Below are 19,825 nucleotides of genomic sequence, written 5' to 3' on the forward strand. Positions count from 1 at the left end.
TCTTCCCAAGCCTGTGAGAAGAAGTAAGTGCTCTTACCTATGTAACTGAGTAAGACGGGAAGAAATATTAGTCCGTGAGTAGCTCCAAGTAAGACCATGGCTAAGTACATCCTGAAGTAAAAGATCTCAAAAATTTGAGACTTGGCAAAGGCCAACACCACGATCCCTCCAAATTTTGTAAGTGTGATTCCACTGAATACCTGGAGAGGTAGAAGCGACTGTTAGCCTGTTATAAGCAAGCATCCATTGTCACACAAACCTTCCTCAGCAGTGTCCAAAGGGCTATGAGTCAGCTGCACAACTACCCAGACACACTACCTTGTACCTAGAACTGTCTGGCCTACTGCTTTATGAGCCTGGATGAAAGGACTCGTGAATTCAAGGATGTATGAGTGCAAATGTATGGAGGTCAGAGGTCGACTTTGGGTGTCTTCCTCAATGGCTCCCCACTTTTATGCTTTGAGACAGTCTCTGAAATTGGAGGGCAGATGGCTGGCTGGACTGGCTGGACTGAGCTGTAGGGATCCATCCTGTTCACGTTATAGCAGTGCCCACCTCAAGTAGCCACCTCCCAGCCCGGGAAGGAGAATTTCAGAGCAATACATTTTCTCAGCAAACGGTTTTGGCCTTTTTGGTTAAAATCAAGCAGTCTGAACAAGGCAGATTATTGTGTGTGGGTGGTCTGCAGCCGGCATGTGAGGTCAGAGGACAACTCTATACAATCATTTCTCATCTGTGGGTTTGGGGACTGAAACCTGGCTTGCTGAGCAAGCTCCTTGGATCTGCTGGCTACCTTGCTGGCCTGGAAATCTTATTGAGTATCTGAAGTTGTTACAAAGCAAATGCTTACATTTTCACTCTACCGGTGCTTTCTACAGTGGCAAAGTGATTGACAGGGAACAGCAGGATAAAGGGCTGGGTCAGGGACCTCCGGGCATCAACTACAGACAACCCACTGGGATCTGGAACACACAAGTCCCCTGTGTCACCGTAGAATTGGCTTCCAGCCCTCTCAAGTCTAATGTTTCCTAAGTTTCCTACCTAAGCCATTTCATTTTCTGAGAGACATGGACATGTCTGAGGAGTTTCAGATCTCTCTAGACATAGCTATTTAGTGAATCGTATGAGAATTTGTCATTGCTAGGAGCTGCCATTTACAGACTAGATCCAAATTGTTTTATCCTCTGAATTTGTGTTTCTTCTGAGAAGTAGCCCGTCACCGAAGAAGCATTCCCATGGGAGCCCCACCTGTCCTGGGGCCCACAGTACTTACAGAACTACCCATGTGGGCCAGTGCCTCTTCCGCCCTGCTCACTCTGCTTCCTTTGGTGCTCATGGTGAAAGCTCTTGTTATATGGCTGCAGAACTCCACAGAAATGCCACAGGTCTGGAATAAAGAGTCCCCATGGGAACACATCTTTTTCAGATGAAAATTCCCCTAAGGAGGAAGGCTCTACCCAGGTCTCTACTTTTCTACAGTGTCTTGGTTTTTTTTTTTCTTTCTTTTTCTCTTTTTTCTTTTTTTCAGAGCTGGGGACCGAACCCAGGGCCTTAAGCGCTCTACCACTGAGCTAAATCCCCAACCCCCAGTGTCTTGGTTTTGATTAGGGGAATTAATTTCTGGAAACTTCCCAAGATTATCTACCCTTCCCCACTGAGCCAGCACAGCAAGCACTGCCAACCCTCCATGTTGAGTGTTCTGAGTGTTTACCTTGCATTAATATTGTTTCAAGCCGCCCCCCCCCCTCAATTTTCTTTATAGCCTCGACTGTCCTGGAACTCACTGTGTAGACTGATAACTCCAGAGATCTGCCTGTCTCTGCCTCCTGAGTACTGGGAGGTCTGCACCACCAGGCCTGGCCTGCTGGGAAGCCCTGCAGAATAACCTGGTAAGTAAAACTCAGGTGTCTTAATATCACTAGACTACATGGTTTTTGTTTTCAGACAATTTCATTTAGTTCTGGCTGACCTCACATTTGTCATGTAGCTAAGTGGCACCTGTGTCTCAGGCCACTTTAGGATTTATGTGAAATCCAAGGGACAATTCATGCAAGACTCACGGGAGCTAGGGACAAAGTGAGAGTAGACCAGGACTAACCATCACCAAGTTGACCAAGGAAACAGCGTTCAGACTGATGCCCCACAGCCACATAACACCAAACATGTTGACCAGGATCATAGCTATGGTGAGACACATGATGACCGCAGACCACAGTTCACAGCCCAGAGCCACCAAGGTCACGAGAAATATGGAGCCCAGAGACACACTTAGGTTAAAGATGGCGTCATCAATAATGGTCAGGTATTGTTCATAGAAGACATAGAACACACTGGGGAGAAGAGGCTTTGGTTAGAGCTTGTCCTCCTAGGGCCTCCCTCTTTACCCGCCCTGACAGACACTCCAGAAAACCACCCGAGATTGGCACCTAGAGCAAAGCCACTGACATCCAAAGGACAGTCTGATAGTAACCCCAAATGTGTGCTTACATAGACCTTTTACTTGTCAGCTCAGTTTTTGCTACCTTATAAACACTTCCTAAAAAAAATCCCATAGGGTATTTGGAAAAGAAAGAAACTATTCAGGTCTGCTTAGGAATTGCCCTGGGCTGTTTCCCCACAGCGTTAACCCACTTCTGCCTGGGAATTAGGATACCTACTCCAGAAGTTTGCACAAAAAAGGCTGGCATTCTTTAACCACACTTAACAGTTGTAGAAAAGCAATCATTTGCTTGCTCTGCCTTCCTGATTTTCCACAGAGAAAGCAGCAGCAACAACAACAAAAACAACAAAACACTAACCCCAGCACAGACAGAAAAGTCTGTATCAGAGCAATGGCCCAAGCAACGAGCAGAGATCCCTGCCGGCATGTTCCTTGTGCAGGGCCCACTCTCCTGTGCCTCTGCGCTGGGACACCATACCAAGTTCTGTGTTCAGTCCTCAGAGCACAATGGAGGCTAAAGACTCTGCCCCGCTCACCTCAAATGCCCCTCACACACTACTCTTGGTTAAGGATAAAGCAGATGTCAGAATTTGAGCTAAGGATCTGCAGCCCCACCCTACTTTACCTGTAAGGAAACACACGATAATCACTCCCCTTAGAACGCATGGTTTCCGTGATGTTACTGGCTATAAGCCGAGCTTTCTTCAGGGCATCGATATAATCAGCAGAGGTCTTAAGAATGGTGTGGTAGGTCATGAAGTAAGTGGCCCCAATGTAAGTGTCATCTCCCATGATGTTAACAGCAGAACTGTAAGCAGCATGTCCCCTGAAGAAGAGGTAGCGGGTGTCAGAAAGGCTATGGGCAGACTATGAGCACTGAGTGGAGTCACAGGGCCTGGCTCAGAGGCTTCAGAAGGCACCGCCATATTTTACTTCTGTGCTTGTCTGCTGCACCCTGCTATTCTCTATCTGGTTCCATTCAAAACCAAACATGATGCAGAGCTGACTTGTTACTGCTGTGGAACAGGAGGTGAGAAAGGGCAAGAACCCAGACTCAAGCCCAAGCCTCCCACGAAAAGGTCCCTCACCTTAGCTCTGTGAATGGGCATACCAGCACGTTCTCACAGCCTGGGAGTGCTAACCAGTCAAGGACAGTGAGGGGTTTGGCAGGACACTGCACAGTGGATACTCCTTTTGGCTATGGCTTCCTAACAACTGAATTCCAAAGAACTCCCATGTTTTCATGAAGAAAATTCCAGAATAACCTCAATACTAACAAGCAAAGAGAGTTCTAATATCTATCCTCAATTTTTAGAGGCAGTCTTCGTTAGAACTAGCAGAATCTCAGAACAGAATAGGCACACACAAGTGGAAAGACTGCCCGTATGGAAGCTTGGTCTGTTCTTCCCAACGGTCTCTCTGCGGAGCCCTGGCAGTTCTGGAACTGACCAGGCTGGCCTCAAACTCAGAGATCCACCTGCCTCTGCCTCCTAAGTGCTGGGACTAAAGGCATTTGGCACCACCATCTGGCTCAAATGTGGATTCTTAAAAAAAAAAACCAAGTATATCCACGTTACATCACACAAATGTGATATTCAACTTTCACCTATCAAAGCTTCTACATCAATCCTCTTATCTTGCTCCTGTCCATGTGGGCAATGGGTGTCCTGGCTGGCTGGTGATTTATAGCTCATCCCCTCACAAGGCTGGCGAGGCAGGGATTAGAACCTAAACCTCACACTGTGGTAGCCTCACCAAAGCAAAGATGCTGTCCCTAAGGCCACCGGCACCATGGGTCTGTCTGGGCCTCTTACTCTCCAGTGTCCCCTTTACCTCGACGCCTTCATGATATGCACGGGATCTGCCTCCATCCACAGCGCAGGGTAAGGGCAGGGACCAAGCTTGGAAAATGAGTGCCCACTGAGGATTAAACCTTCTGAAACCTGAGGAGATGTCTTTAAATGGTGTCTCTGCCGTTTACAGGACTAGGCCCCCCCCTTCCCACAAGCTTGCTGACCCAGACCCTGCTTCTCAGTCGAGTCAAGCTGTAGTGAATGCTGAGCTCAGAGCTCCCTGGCCCTTACCCTTTGCCACACTTGGGGTTGGGGTTATCAGACAGGAACATGGGCAGGAATTTCATGAATTCTTTCCCCTGAGGCCTCTGTTTGCCCTCTGGAGTCAGAGGTCTGCAGCGGACACAGGTTGGGTCAATCACTGGCAAAAGAAGAGAGCCAATCATTAGCAAAATGGGCATTAAGACTTATACAAACACTGAAGCCGTAACACTTAAGGGCTAAGTGCTTAAGACCAAACACAAGGTTTCCTTGCATCTTTCCACCTTCCAAAGCTCCAGCTCCAGGGGTTTCAAGGACCCCTCGTGGACCTAGGTGCCCTGTTTTGAGGAAGACCTAAGAGCCCAGGACTGTGTGTTCACGGACGTTCTCAGCACCTACAGAGCAGCAGGAGGCAGCCTTTGAACACACTAGCTGGCACGCCTGAGAGAGCAGTCGGTGTGCTCTGCACACATGAGAAGTCTCATGTGTCCTTGATGCAGCTCTGAGTCACCTGTGTGACTGAGCACAGGACAGGGACAGAGGGAAGGAGACAGCCCCAACACTGACAAACACACAAATGAAGGGAAAGTGAAATGGCTAAGCGATGCTACCATTTTTCCAAAATTAAAAAAAAAAAAAAGTCTAGAAAAGGAGATGAAAGTACCAGAAGCATTGCAGAACTGGTGAGTGACATTGTAGAGTCTACAGCAGGAGGATTGCGGTGAGACCCAGTCAAAGTAATCATCAATCCAGGATGAGGGAGCGAAGCCTACGCGGGTGCTGGAGAAAGGAGAGACAGTGATGGGCCAGTCGGGACTCCTGCGAACTCCAGCTCCTTCCCCCCATTTGACATTGCCACGTGACTGACCAACCCTTCAAGATAATCAATGGCCCATGAGCCCACTCTGATGGCCAATGAGCCTACTTTGCTCACACGAAACTTGCTCTAACAGATTTTTTGAAATGACAACAAAAAAACCTTCCCAAAAGCTGCTTTTGCAGAGAAATTTCAGGCCTGAGTTGACCCTGCCCACGAGTTCTTCCTTCTGCCTCCTTCTGTTCAAGACTGAAAAGGACCAAACCCAGGCAGGTGATAGCTGGAACCCTAACGCTTGGGAGGCTGGGACAGGGCCAACTTGGAGACCATACGGGAGAGCATCTCTCAGACTAAACATTAACTCAAGAGACAGAGAAGTACAAAGGACCAGACGTTCCCGACACTGACTAGGTGTCCAGCTCTGCTGCGTTAAATATCTGCTGCACCAGGGAGTCATTGTCACAGCCCATGCCACCGCACACCATGTTCTGCCCTCTGCGGGAACTGTAGTTGTAGCCCTCTTCCAGGACGAAGTACACGGGTGGGCCCGAGTGCAGGTACTGACCGAGTGACTTGAAATAGTCAATCACATACGAATCCTGAAAGGAAGACCAAAGAGAGAATACAGCTCCATGGGAGACTGCTGGGAATAGAGCCTGTGTCGCCAAGCAGGACGACGCATGGTTCTCTTCCTCTGGGTCCCAGAGTGCGTCTGTTGTTAAGCTGCAGACAGAAGGGATCTCAGTGATCTCAGGAGACTGGCTGCTCCACCTCTAAGGCTATGTCAGGAAAAGTTACGAGCTCATAGGCCAGCAGCCTGCTCCAGCAGAGCCCTGCAGCAGATCACTGTTGCCCCTTGCATGATTTGCATTCAGAAGCAAGCATTAACACCTATAACACATGCTCTGAAAACTGTACTCAATAGCGGCTAAAGAAGTTAAAAGAAAGTGGCTTACATTTGGCATCGAGAGAGACTGATCCAATCCGATTTCTACTTTGTTCACTACTGCAATACTGAATGACAGAATGCCCACAAACACGGCCATCTGGAAAAAAAGCAAACCGAGAGACGACTGCTGATGTAATCATAAGCTGAAGAAGAAATAAGATCCTGCACACCAAAGACACGACTATTGATTTATTTTGGGGTGGTATTGGAGAGTGAACCCCATGCCTTGCGTAAGGCTAGGCAAAGACTCTACCACTGAACTACATCCCCAGTCCAAACACATGCACACAAGCCTGACTCTAATACTGCACTATAATTCTGCGTATATATTACAACTGGGTATGTGAGACAACATACACTAGAAGATAACAGGCGAGAGAAACAAGGTTCCAATTTCTTTGCAACATTCTGTAAAACTACAACTCTTTCAAAACAAAAACTTAGGGTTTGGGCACAAAAACAACACAAAAAACCCCAACCCAATGTTACCAAAATTCTTGACAATGGTGACTGATTAATGCACTAGAGGTGCAGGAGAGATGGCTGAGCAGCTGAGAGGACTGACTGCACACATTCGTGTAGGCAAAACACCAGTGCACATAAAAGTAAATAAAACTAAAAAAGTGTTTTAAAAACTGCACAAGCAAAGGACCCTGCTATTGTATACATTTGCCTGTGTTTTCTGTACTATATTAACAGTGGCTGGGATTGCCCTCCCAGGCCTCTCAGAAGGCATGTGACACATCTATGTAGAGAGAGGGAAGACAGAAACCTCAGAAGAGTCCGTACCACAACTGGCCGCAGCCAGTCCGTCAGCAGAAATGGGGCAAAGGCGTTTTTGAAGAAGCGGAACAGGTAGCTTTCGGAGGCTTGGGATTCTTGTCCGTCGTCAGGGCCTCTGACACAGCACAGGATGTCCAGACGGTTTTTCTGAGAGCACAGAGATAGAGAGAAGCATGGAAAACTCTCCAGCTTCGCCCAGACTCCAGATTCAAACAGACCCTTGTCCTTACCTCTTGTCTCTTAATATCTAACCCCAAGAAGCTCACAAAGCAGGTAATCTGAAGGAGGAAGTCAATGAGGACGGCCATCCCCGCAAACAGAGAGAAGGTGTGGACAGCTGGCATCGAGGACAGCGCCCCTACAGGGAGAGGAAAACACTGTCATGCCACCCTGAGGTGTCACGCTACCCTGAGGTGTCAGGTATGTTCCCATGCACATATGCCATTTCCTCTTGACCCACATTATACCAATCCATTTTAGGATCAAAAATATTCTTAATAAGTATTTAAACAGAAATCCAGATTCACCATATTATTTTGGAGGAAAACCTTTTTGATGTTGGGCCAGCCACATGATCCAGAAACAAACCAGGACATCTGCCTCTTTCGATGCAACTGCAGTCTGGTAGAGTCGCCCTGACCCTGGCACACTGCACACTTGTGCTGGTTTTCTTAGAAGAGTAAAAGGGTATCATCTCCCCTGCACCTGTGACTGTCTCAGGCACAATAAAGACCACAGGTTCCATGACAGCACTACAGGACAGGAAGTGATACGGGGCCAGGAGGCCTCCACTGAAGCTCGCCACCTAAACCCAGCCCACACGGCCCAGGGAAGAACCGGCAGTCACATGGGCACTGCAGCTGTGACCTCAGACAATGGAGACTATCTTCTCCGCACAGATGTCTGGCCTTGTTCAGTCTCTACAAGGATCAAGCCACTTTTCTCTTTCTGCACTTTGGAGATAGACTGGGCAGCCAACGCCAAGATTCAGTGATGGCTCTGCACAAAAGAATCCCGAGGCTTTTGTTCTTGCTCATTAAGGCTCCTTGTACTGAAGCACTACAAGACAATCACTAATGAACCTGTTTCCCCTGGGGGTGTGTGCTCAGAGAAGGAAGCCTGTGTGAAAACAAAGGCAGGGCATCCTGTAAGTAAGTCAACCTGCCACACTGCCGAGGGGAGAGCCAAGGATTCTGTGGCCATGCAGGGGCGCCATTTATCAACACTTACAATAGGCACAAGAAGGGGAGATGGCAGAGAAGCCTGAGTCTCTGTTGTCCTCTATCCCAGCATGAGTACTGTGTTGGGACAAAGAGGACTCCAAAGCTGACTCCAGAGACACAGCCAGTTAGCCAAGACAAGCAACACTCCAAGTGTGAAGCAAGCCCTCAAAAGGGAGAGACATGGGGCATAATAATATACCCAGCATATCATATCCCACACAGCACAGTCATACACCACAGGCCTGGTACAATCTATAGTAAATTTACCAAAGAAAAATGCCGAGGTCTCAGAGAAGGACGAAAGGAACATGGTTGGGGCCACTTCCCCCAGGATCCTGCCCAGCTGCTGATCCAACGTCTCCTCCTGAAGACGCTCATCTCTCTTAAAGAAAAAAAAATGCACTATTGAAATTTCTCAGTAACAGAGCCGTCTGGTTCCGGTCTTCGTTAGCTGCAGCAGCAGTTAATCCTGCTAGTTGAGCTGGATCACTGATGGGCACCAGATGAGAAGCTCAGCAAAATGGAGTCATGTTATCAGACAACTGCCTGGTATACACGGGTTTCAGGAAGACGGACCAATACAGGACACTTGTATGTCACTGAGTCTCCACTCAGACAAGGACTTCAGGCAACTGAGACCAAATCCTACAATGGTAGACTGTGCCTTGAGCAGTGTCTCAGAGCATGACAAATCTGTTATGTGTCTGCTGTGCGCTAGAAGCCATTTTAGTAGCATTAATACCTGAAATAATTCCCCTAAGCGTGTTAAGTTCCTACTGCACATATGTGACAATGGTTTCTAATACCAACTTCTCACTTCTGTATCCACTTCACCAAGTAAGAGAGGGCTGAGATTCTTGGTTCCAAGTGTGCAGAACAAATCAAAGAGACCACAGAGCCGTGGGAGAGAAGGCTGTGGAGCTATCTGTGTGAGCAGCCACTTACAAGCCTGAGTGCTTAGGCAGATACTGAGCTCCGAGAAGAGGGAGAGTTACCTGGTAGGTCTGCACTAGAATGAAGATGTTGTCCACCCCAACAGCCAGCACCAGGAACGGGATGACCTCAATGACGATGAGGGTCAGTGGCATTCCGATGTAGCTGAAGATGCCCAGGGAGCAGGTCACCGAGCTCAGCACTATCAGGATCCCCGCAATGCCCAGCGAGATTTTAGAATCCACCTGATGTTGGACGAAAGCACAGGTCATCAGAGAGCTTTCTGTCCTCCCTGTTACAACTCACGGTGTGAAAGAACACAGAAAAAACGTGCAGGTTTCTCCCTAGGAACAAAGTTCATGCACTTGCAGGTAAGGCTATGGACAAAACATATGTGACTTATGTGAAGTAAGCCTTAGGAGTGAAGAAAGTAGACACAGAAACAGAAGTTATGGATAGTTAGCCTGATGTTCATGGAAAGAGCACATGTGAGGTAACTTGCTGAGGAACGTCTGACCAAGGAGAGGAGATAACATGTCACAGCTTGTACTGTCATGTCTAACACCCCCCATGTGCACCTCACACTCACCAGGACCCTGTTCCAGCTCTGGATGTGCCCCAGGGCGAGGGAAATGTACAGAAACATCACGGCATAGCTGATGAGGACGGTGAATACGTCACTGTTGCTTTCCCGATTGAGTTCATCTTCAATGCTTCGCTCAGCAGTGAAAGAAATGGTCAGATTTGGATTCTTGTAGTTCTTCACAAAGTTAATAAATCTATAAAGAGTAGGCAAATTTGCATATTTTAATTAAAAACAACAGGCTAGAGGAGCGTCTCAACACTTAGAACACAGAGGCCATCCTGCCTGACCTCAGCCCAGGAGCCCAGGCGAGAGGCTCTCAGATCACAGGAAATCCAGCCAGGCTGACCGCCCCACCCTCTGTGCTGGTGCTGGAGATCAAACACAGGACGCTGGGCACGCTAAGGCAAGCTCTCAACCTCTAAGCTGTAACTGCAGTCCTGAAACTGTCTACAGTTGAGAACATGGTTAAGATTGGTTCATGGTCTGTTTTTCTTTCTTTCTTTTTTTTTCAGAGACATGTCTCACTATGTGCCCAAGCTGGTCTAGACTTTCTGAGCTAAAGTGATCCTTCTGCCTCAGCCTCCGAGTGCTAGGGTCACTGGCACGCACTGCTGCGTTAGGCTTAAATGGAATGGCTTAACATGGGAATGAATACATGTACATGGAACAAAATTTTAAAAGTGGACCTGTAAGTTGACCACAATCTATCAGACCTGGTCTGATATCTTTATAGGAAATGATAGCTGCTTCTCAAACTCACATACAATTAGGGCCCCAAGTGGCCTAACAGTCCTGAGACAAACACAGTACAATTATATTTTCTAATTCCAAACTTATCATAGTAATCCAGAGAGTGTGACACCAGCACAGACACAGGGCAAACAGAAATGCTCAGAGGTAAGAACTACAGACACATGTGTCTGAGGGACTGACTTCTGGTACATCTTGACCACTCAACAGTACAGGAGAAATCTTTTCAGCAAATGGTTAGACAGAAGACGGAGAACTGTAAGCAAAGAATGAAGCTGACCCTCACCTCACACCACAGACAAGAATGAACGCCAGGGTGGTAACACAGGGCTGTTAGAGGCTAGCAAGACCTGGTCTGAAAATCCAGGGGCTGGACAGATAGCCCCATGGCAGAGCATTGGCCTAGCATGCTAGAGGCCTGGGTTTGAAAGGATCAATGGCCAAAATAGAAGACTTAAAATTATAAAATTCTCAAAATAAAACACAAGACTAAACCTCCTGTCATTGTGTCAGGCCACAATCCCCCGCAAAAGCGCAGGCAACGGAAGGGTGGAAAACTGAACTTTTGGATGAAAAACTTTTGTGCTCCAAAAGCTCAAAGGGGAAGGAAGGACCATAGAAAGAGAGAAGTTGGGCTGGAGAGATGGTTCAGCTGTCAAAGGCTAGGGAGACACCCAAAATAAGAAACAAATCATATATCTGATAAGGGACTTCTATTTAGAATAGGTAACAAATTTTTATATCTCTAAATAGGAAGCACAAAGTCTCCAATTAAAATGGGCAAAGAATACAGAGAATTAAGTTCACAAAAAGATGCTTAAAATTTTTAATCATCAAGAAAACGCAAATCACAGGGCTAAGACGCCATCCCAATGGTGGAAGACTCATTGAGCACGCACACAGCCCTAGGTTCAATCCCCAGCACTGCATGAAACAGGGCATGGTGGTGCACATCTGTAATCCTGGAGGATCAGAAGTTCAAGGCCAGCCTCTGCCACGGAGGACTGACTACAACACAAAAAGGACAACAGAAAACATAACCTCGTGCCACCCATCGGAGCTGCTGGGATGTAGCATGCACCACAGACTGGCCTCACCACAAGGTGGGAAATCATCCATCAGGTCTTCAAATGGTTAAAGCAGAGTTATTCTAAGATCCAAGGAATCTACTCCTACAGATACGTATGTCTCCAAAGGAAGTGAAAACACATCTGGTAAAAACATGTATTACAAACATGCACAGAGCCACTCTTTACAACAGCCGAAAGACAGATGCAATCCAACTGTATGTGGAGGACAAATGCACGGATAAAACGAGGTGGATTTATACGTTAGGGTGTTTGGTCAAAATGAGGAACACAGCACTGACATGCCACAACCTGGACACCTTACAGTAAGCACAGGAAGCCAGACACGGAAGTCCACACATATGACCGTATTCATATAACATTCACAGCATAAAAATCTGAGGACATAAAGATTTGCGGTTGCCTAATGCTGTGGGTGAGAGGCTAGGACGGGGTGCGCAGAGTGGCTAAAGGGAACAGTATTTATCCTAACATAATCAAAAGGTTCTAATGGCTGAGGTCTTAAGAGGGATACTCAAATTGAGTGGACCGTACACTTTACAAAAGTGTACGAACACTTCTGTACTCCTGGGTAAAGGATCTGTTTAAGCCACCTGCTCCTAGGCAAGCTGTCAAGAACTTCTTAGCAAAGCTACTACCAAGGGTAAAGGATGCTGTAACCTAGGTCTGCTGCAATACAAAGTGAGGTCCAAGCTTGCATGCTGCCCAGGTCCAGCCCCATGAGTCACTCACTCTTTCTCCCAGGCCCAGGCCCTCTGGAGCTTCTCTGTGTCATTATAGTAATTATTGACAGGGAAGGTAATCACAAGCGCGGTGGCATTATTGTAGTTCTGATCTAGAAAGCAAAAATATGACATCAGAAAACCAAGCATTAGAATGCAAAGTCAGATAAATGAGTGTCCAGCCACACTCCGTTGCTGACTCGGCTTCCTGACTCAGTGAGTGGCTGGTGCGGAACTGGTCTGTGTAATGTCGGCAAATGAATGAAAGGATTCTGACAGCTGTTATTCCGGAAGAGTAACCTTCCCACTTTAAAAAGCATAAGCATCAATTCTTGTTTAGTTTCTTTTTATATATATTTATCAATTATACCTGATGGGTTAAACATATTTTCATCCACGTGTGTAATGCATTTGATAACATGTATCCCTATTGATCTCCTCTGCCCCCCACCACACCTCCATGTGGATCTAATCCTCTTCTAGTCCCTCTTGTATCTCAGAGACAGGGTCTCTCTGCTGCCCTGGCTGGCTTCAAACTCACAAAGATCCGCCTGCCTCTGCCTCCCAGTGCTGGGATCAAGAAGGCGTGTGCCGCCACCACACCTGGCCAATGAGCAGTGTAAACTTTCACAGTTTCCAACTCCGTTTCAAGAGTGCCATTCTTAGCCAGCTGTGGATGCGTTTGCAGCACACCAGGCAAACACACGTGTGTATTCTCCCTGTGCCCCCTTCACAAAGAGGAACATGTGCTCAACCCTGGAACCTACTGCGTCACACATCTCGGAACTTTGGAGACTAAGGAAGGTAAAGTTGTAGCTAGCCAGGGCCACCTGGCCAAGTTCTAGGCCACCCTGAGCTACAGAGCAAGGTCCTATCCCCAAACACAAAACAAATCTCAAGACAGAAAACTGTTTCTTTAGAGACTGCTGCTCCATTTCTGTAGACACAGAATGCAAGCTGACTCTTTTCTGTAGTACAATATATTCCAGTGTAACCTAACCAGGTCCCTGCTGCTGGGTATCTGCAAGTTCTAAAAATAACAAAATCACTACAAAGGATATACAAAATTTAAATATAGAGTTCATATCTGTAGAATCAATTTTTACCTATCATCTTTGAGTCAAAACTATGGACATACCTAACTTGATAAGTTCTGTCAAAATTCCCTCCAAAGTTCTGGTCCTGTATTTAACAAAACAGTAACTGAGTCAGGGACCAGGGCCAGGTTTTATTTTACGAACTGCAGATACACCAGGAAGCAAAAGACAGAAGCATCCATTCCTGCCTGGGGCTTCCAGTCTAGGCACTAGCTAACATTTGCCATGTTTTCACCAAAACCAGGCTTTTTCATATCTGGCCTATGCCAGTTTGTTAGGTACAAAGACAGAAGTGAGATGCACTTCACGAAAAGGAGTGGGAGTGAGTATTTCCTTATATAATTAAAGGCATTTGTGGGGCTGCAGAGGTGGCTTAGCAGATAAGACACACTTGCTGTGCGAACACGAAGACCTGCGTTTGGACCTCAGACCCCCTAAGAAAGTGGGAATGGGTCACTCATCCCACCTATTACCCCAATATAGCGGGGAAGGGGGTAGGAGGATCTCTGGGGCGTGCTGGCCACCAGCTTAGCTCCAGTGTCAGTGAGAGACCCTGCCTCAAAGGAATAAAGTATGCAGTGGTGGAGCAGGACACCCGAGGTCCTCCTCTGGCCTCTGTACATACAAACAGGCACCCTGCTCCCACCTGCCATGTAAGCCTGACACCCACACCCACGCCCACGCCACTATGTTGCTGCTTTTAACTTTCGAGTACTTTAAACTTGATCCCCTTCCTTACCATACAGATCTTTTTATTAATAGTGGAGTGTTGTCTGTTATGAGTAGCGATAGGGTGTGTGTGTGTGTGTGTGTGTGTGTGTGTGTGTGTGTGTGTGTGTGTTTGTGTGTGTGCGTGCGCACGCGCGCTTGCCGTTTACTTTTAACTTTTTTGAAAGGTAAGCAAACAAATTTTATCGAGAAAAAATAGCTCCCTGTAGCCAGAAGAATACAAGAAGTGAATTTTCCTCTTGCCTTCAAACAAACTATATAATCTCTCTCACACATGACTTTAAAATTCTTAGTGAAATTCAATCTTTGCTTCTGTAGTTTTTGCACTTTGTTGCCTATGAATGCATACTCCGTTTAAAAAATCATTTTTAAAAATCCCTATGCTTTCTTCCAATTCTTTAACAGTTTTGCTTTTCACACACTCATCTTTGATCTCCCGGAGTTTATTCTGGTAGAAGGAATAAAAACCCAGATCCATTTTCCCTGTGGGAAGGCCAGGTACTGACATCATCCCTTTCCCCTCATAAGAAAGGACTCCCTACACGCAAACATGGTCTCTCTCTCTATAGCCCTGGCTAACTTAAAACCTGCTCTGCGGACCAGGCTGGCCTAGAACTCAGAGATCCACCTGCCTCTGCCTCCCAAGGTGCAGGGTGCCATTACCCAGCAAGAAAGAGTTTTTTATACGGCAGGCAGAACAGCTCTCAGATACAGATCACAACTTCTTCCCTGCCAGGGAGTGAGGGAACCAAAGCTGGCCGGCCTCTTTAGACCAGGAGAAAAACCTGTTTGGCTGGCAACGATTGCAGATGCTGGAGGTGTTACAACCTTCACCCAGAAAGACCTGTGCTCAACGAAGTGCCACAGGATGCAGCACGTGACCTGTCTGTGATGAGTGGTCACTGTCCTGACTGGCTTGTTTGCTTGCTTTTTCGAGACGCTATGCAGCCTAAACAAGTAGCAAACTCATGATCCTCCTGCTTATCCCTCCTGAATGCCAAGAGTTTATCAGCTATGGACCTCCACATCTGGCTCACTTTTAAATCCAGGGTAAAATTCAAATCCAAAGCTAAAGGAGATATTATTGTGGGGACTCGATGGACAGGAAAACAAGACTACCCATTTTCTGAATTTAGTAAACACCCTTGCTTGGCTAAGGACAGAGCCAGCATAGCACTGTGGCCCAGGAACTTCTTACCATCATAGCCGCCCAACACAAGCCACGGGAACACAGGTCCTCCAAATGTGCCCAGGCAAGGGCCGTGGAGCAAACTCGTATCATTCAAGGAGGCGGGAGCCCTGCCGGAAGTTCAGAAAATCTCATCACTTGGATGGCGTATCTGCAATCTGAGTACACTCTGGTTCCTTAGTAACGCAGATGTCATGCACCTCTAGGAAATCAAGTCACTGGGCACCAGCCAGGAGTGACTACCACCCCCGTGAGGCCAGTGACACAGGGATAAAGGGTACAGGGGCAGCCGGCCACCATGAGACCTGCCTGGCTCCCTAAGGAAGAATTAGATGAAACCCCAACTGTCAACAATAAAAGCTTGTAAAATTTCAACAATCAAAGTTATTTAAAAAAAAACCCCAAATGCATAAAGAATCCAAGGTGTTTGTGGTAGTGTTTCCTCACACCTCGCCTCACGTCTCACTGCGTGACTTCAATGCAGCCCGGGTTCTGGACACGTGTGTACTTAGCACAGCAAACAGACCAACAGACGCAGCCTGATCCAAGACTGCTGAGTGTTACAGACTGTGGTGTTTTACTGAGCACAGTTTTTTGCTCTTCTTCAGTATTTCCACCCAGATCATTCCTCAGCATGTATCAAATTATAATAGTATGTATTTGGACTATATTGTGTTAGAGTGGCTTGGTTTTCAAAACTAATGCTTGAAAAGTTTCATAAGATTTGTTAAAGGAGCCATGGCTTGGGATTAAGTCAGAATTTCCAACAATTTCCAATTGCCCCAAACAGACCTCTGTCCTATTATACCATGTATTTATGAGAATAAATGCTCTGACTATTGATTATTGTAATATCGAAATACTGACCAACTCTGAAAGGCTTTGGTGGTCTGCATTCTGCCAATGTCCATCAAGATTTCATTCTTGATGTGAAGTACACAAGCACCCCCACCTCACTGGCAGCACATTCACGTTCATCGTTAGTGATGCGTCTAAGCATATCAAAAAGGGAGGCGCAGAGTGAACTAATTAATTAGCCACAGAGACAGAAAGTTCTGTTTGAAGAGTAAGCAGCACCATGGGCTCCTGACTCAGGAAGAAGGATGGACCACCCGTTAAGGCTGAGAGGCACCTGGTACATGTGAACAATGGAGACAGCTCCTCACCTAGGGCCTCTGCATTTGCTGCTCATGCTGCTTGGATGGACCCAGTTCTCTCACAGCCATAGGCTTCCTCCTTTCCTTCCCTGGTACAGTTCTCCAAGCTAAAGCATCAACAACCCAAGCCTTTTCTGCTTAGCCTTAGTGTCCTCCTCGCGGGCCAATCTCCACCTGATGTGACACCATGTCATACAACATGACATGCAGTCACATACCATACAACCCCCAACCCCATCACGTCATATAGCCACATACCATGCAACCCCTTCACGACATACAACATGACATGCAGTCACGTACCATGCAACCCCCAACCCCTTCACGACATACAACATGACATGTAGTCACATACCATACAACCCTCAACCCCATCACGTCATACAGCCACATACCATGCAACCCCTTCACGACATACAACATGACATGCAGTCACATACCATGCAACACCCCAACCCCATCATGTCATACAGCATGACATGCAGTCACATACCATGCAACCCCTTCACATCATACAGCATGACATGCAGTCACATAACATGCAACGTCCAACCACTTCATGTCATACAGCATGACATGCAGTCACATACCATGCAACCCCTTTACGTCATACAGCATGACATGCAGTCACGTACCATGCAACCCCTTCACGACATACAACATGACATGCAGTCACGTACCATGCAACCCCTTCACGACATACAGCATGACATGCAGTCACATACCATGCAACACCCCAACCCCATCATGTCATACAGCATGACATGCAGTTACATACCATGCAACACCCCAACCCCATCATGTCATACAGCATGACATGCAGTCACATACCATGCAACCCCTTCACATCATACAGCATGACATGCAGTCACATAACATGCAACGTCCAACCACTTCATGTCATACAGCATGACATGCAGTCACACACCATGCAACCCCTTCTCTCGATGGCAGATGAGATACAGGAGAAGGCCACACAGGGTAATATTGCTTAATGCGATCATAGGGTAAATACACATTGTGATCTTTGTACTAAATTATCAGTGTTTCCCCAGGTGCTCCTACTATGAAGCAACTCATACGATGTATTTACTAATTGTTGGTCACCCTTCATTAGGACGTGAGCTTCTCAATACACATCTGACTCCACCTACTGGGTCTCCAGTTGTATGAAGAAAGTGAGCCACAGATGTTCTCAAACACTGAAGGGCATATGAACGGCTGCACCACTCACCTCACACAGTACAGAAAGTGCGTGTGGTAATCGGCATAGACAAAGAAGTCATCGCCTACTTGGTTGTCCAGCACCGCATGGCTGTTCTGGAAGTAATTTAACACACTCATAATGGTGCAGTTCTTGTTGTATGGAGAGAGGGGGGCCACACAGATGTCCTGAAGTGTCACGGTTTCATTGTTATAGGACGCAGTGATACTTTCAATGGCGATCTGTAAGTCCAGAACCTGAAAGATTTGGAAAGTAAGCAGACCCCAGAAAGGTGTCATGATTCCTCAGCTCCTCGCTAACCAGCACTGCCCTAAGAGCTCAGATGATAAAGACGTTCTGAGGATATACTTCCCAGGACTGGGGAAGATTACTCAACAGTATGGTGAGAGCCGAAGGCCCCTTACAGAAAACCGGGATGAAGAACTGGTTCGCAGGGTCAGGGAAGGACATATTACCATAACAGATCTCAGTAAGAGACACAAAACCATCCTTCACCCTATTCCGGTGTCCACCCACAAGTCTCCAGTTTTGGAGCAAATTTCTGGTCTTCTTGACAGCATGCATGCCTATTTTCTGATAGAGAATATGACCTGGGAAGAAAATTTCAATTGAAAAATTGCCTCGGTCAGACTGGCCTATGGGCATATGGGCTGGGGACAATCTTTAATCATTAATTGGCAGAGAATGGCTCAGGGCAGCACCACTCCCTAGGCAGGTCATCCTAAACTTTATAGTAAAGAAGCTATCTGAGCATAAGCCTGCCTGACAACAAGTACCACCCTCCACAGTCCCTGCTGGACTTGCTCGGCCATGATGCGAGTCCCTTGGAACTCACTGGGGCTAATGCTGTGTGGAGAAGCAAGAAGTGCCCACCTTTCATTCCCACTGAAAGGTTCCTTAGTGACATACTGTGTGTTCTGAAACTTTAAGCCATATAGGGCGTTCTTCCCCTGTGTGGCTTTGGGTCAGGTTGGTTATCACAACGGAAATAAACAGGACAAATACTCCCGTTTCCTTGAACAATGTCGGGAAACGGCAGCTTACCTGGTGCAGAATCTCTTTGTTCAATGGAGGCCCGAAGGGCACATCGGCTCCGGAAGGGTACGGCTCGTAGATATGGACGCTGGAGTTGGGGGCCTGGATAATAAGCTGCTCCGTACGAAAGAAAGGCCCAAAGTGCTTGTCAAAGTACTCCTTTTCCAAGCGGGCCTGACTGTGAGGGGCTGACCAGAGCTCCACGGGATTGGTGGTGACCTGGACAAACACCAGGCCAGAAGAGCACGCAGCAATGAAGACCAACGAGAAGAAAATGATGCAGGTGGGATTCCGGACACAGAAAGCCCCCCACTTTGTGAACATGCGCCTCAGACAGTCATCAAACGCTACACCAAGTGGGTCGCAGCACGAGGCTTCCCCTGGGGTAGAGGAAAGGAGAGGCGGTTACTAGCCATTCCCAGAGCCTCGGACAGGGAAAGTATTACCCGAAACACTGGGTACGGGGAATCTAGTCCTTATGCCTGCTATCCTTCAAGGCCTCACAGCCTCTGCCCACCTTCCTCTCCTTGGCAGCTCAGGATAGACCCCATGGTGACTTCATTTCACTCAACTCTGCCCTCAGGGCTCCTATGGCTCCTCCCTCAGCTCATAATTACATCACTGCTATTAATTACTTAGTTCCAAGGTTCCACACCGATGCCTAGTCACTGCCAGAAGGCCAGGGCTTCGTCTGGCTGTCTTCCTTCACTATGGGGTTCCCTCAGCAACATACTGCCTCACACAGGCTCTCAGGCCACACAGTTGATCCCCCGACCTACACAAGCAAGCCTACCTTTGTCACTGCTATTCGAGGAAAAGGCAATGTTGCTGTCAATGGGGGTGTACTCGGACACAAAGTACCGCCTTCTGAAACAGAAGCACAGACGTGGTGTCATGTCAGCAGACTTTGTGCAGTGCTAGAGAGCAGCTCGCTTCCTCGCCCTGTCCCCTGTTCCCTGCTGTCCGTCCCTGTCTGGGCCACCAGCCTTGGAAAGATTGAGGAAGGTATTAAAACGACAAAGCACCAATAGGTAACTTCATATTGGAA

General features: G+C 47.3%; 1 protein-coding gene across 2 annotated transcripts in view; it reads right to left on the minus strand.

The window, feature by feature from the left end:
* Npc1 (NPC intracellular cholesterol transporter 1) overlaps positions 1-19,825 on the minus strand; it is a 45,617-nt gene that overhangs the window by 1,976 nt on the left and 23,816 nt on the right. The window contains exons 7-24 of one of the 2 annotated variants that reach the window (XM_039096607.2): positions 19,571-19,641; positions 18,787-19,157; positions 17,752-17,978; positions 15,370-15,470; positions 12,356-12,458; positions 9,789-9,978; positions 9,262-9,444; positions 8,534-8,648; positions 7,274-7,401; positions 7,050-7,190; positions 6,268-6,357; positions 5,720-5,910; positions 5,159-5,274; positions 4,525-4,654; positions 3,066-3,266; positions 2,099-2,330; positions 1,274-1,387; positions 38-200 (exon numbers count right to left, since the gene is read on the minus strand). In XM_039096607.2, coding sequence (XP_038952535.1) covers positions 38-200; positions 1,274-1,387; positions 2,099-2,330; positions 3,066-3,266; positions 4,525-4,654; positions 5,159-5,274; positions 5,720-5,910; positions 6,268-6,357; positions 7,050-7,190; positions 7,274-7,401; positions 8,534-8,648; positions 9,262-9,444; positions 9,789-9,978; positions 12,356-12,458; positions 15,370-15,470; positions 17,752-17,978; positions 18,787-19,157; positions 19,571-19,641 — 2,867 coding nt within the window. Of the gene's footprint in view, positions 1-37; positions 201-1,273; positions 1,388-2,098; positions 2,331-3,065; positions 3,267-4,524; positions 4,655-5,158; positions 5,275-5,719; positions 5,911-6,267; positions 6,358-7,049; positions 7,191-7,273; positions 7,402-8,533; positions 8,649-9,261; positions 9,445-9,788; positions 9,979-12,355; positions 12,459-15,369; positions 15,471-17,751; positions 17,979-18,786; positions 19,158-19,570; positions 19,645-19,825 lie in introns of both variants that reach the window. The other variant, NM_153624.2, reaches the window with a different exon arrangement.

This window comes from Rattus norvegicus, chromosome 18 (genome assembly GCF_036323735.1).
Source record: "Rattus norvegicus strain BN/NHsdMcwi chromosome 18, GRCr8, whole genome shotgun sequence".
In the NCBI taxonomy this organism is placed as follows: domain Eukaryota; kingdom Metazoa; phylum Chordata; class Mammalia; order Rodentia; family Muridae; genus Rattus; species Rattus norvegicus.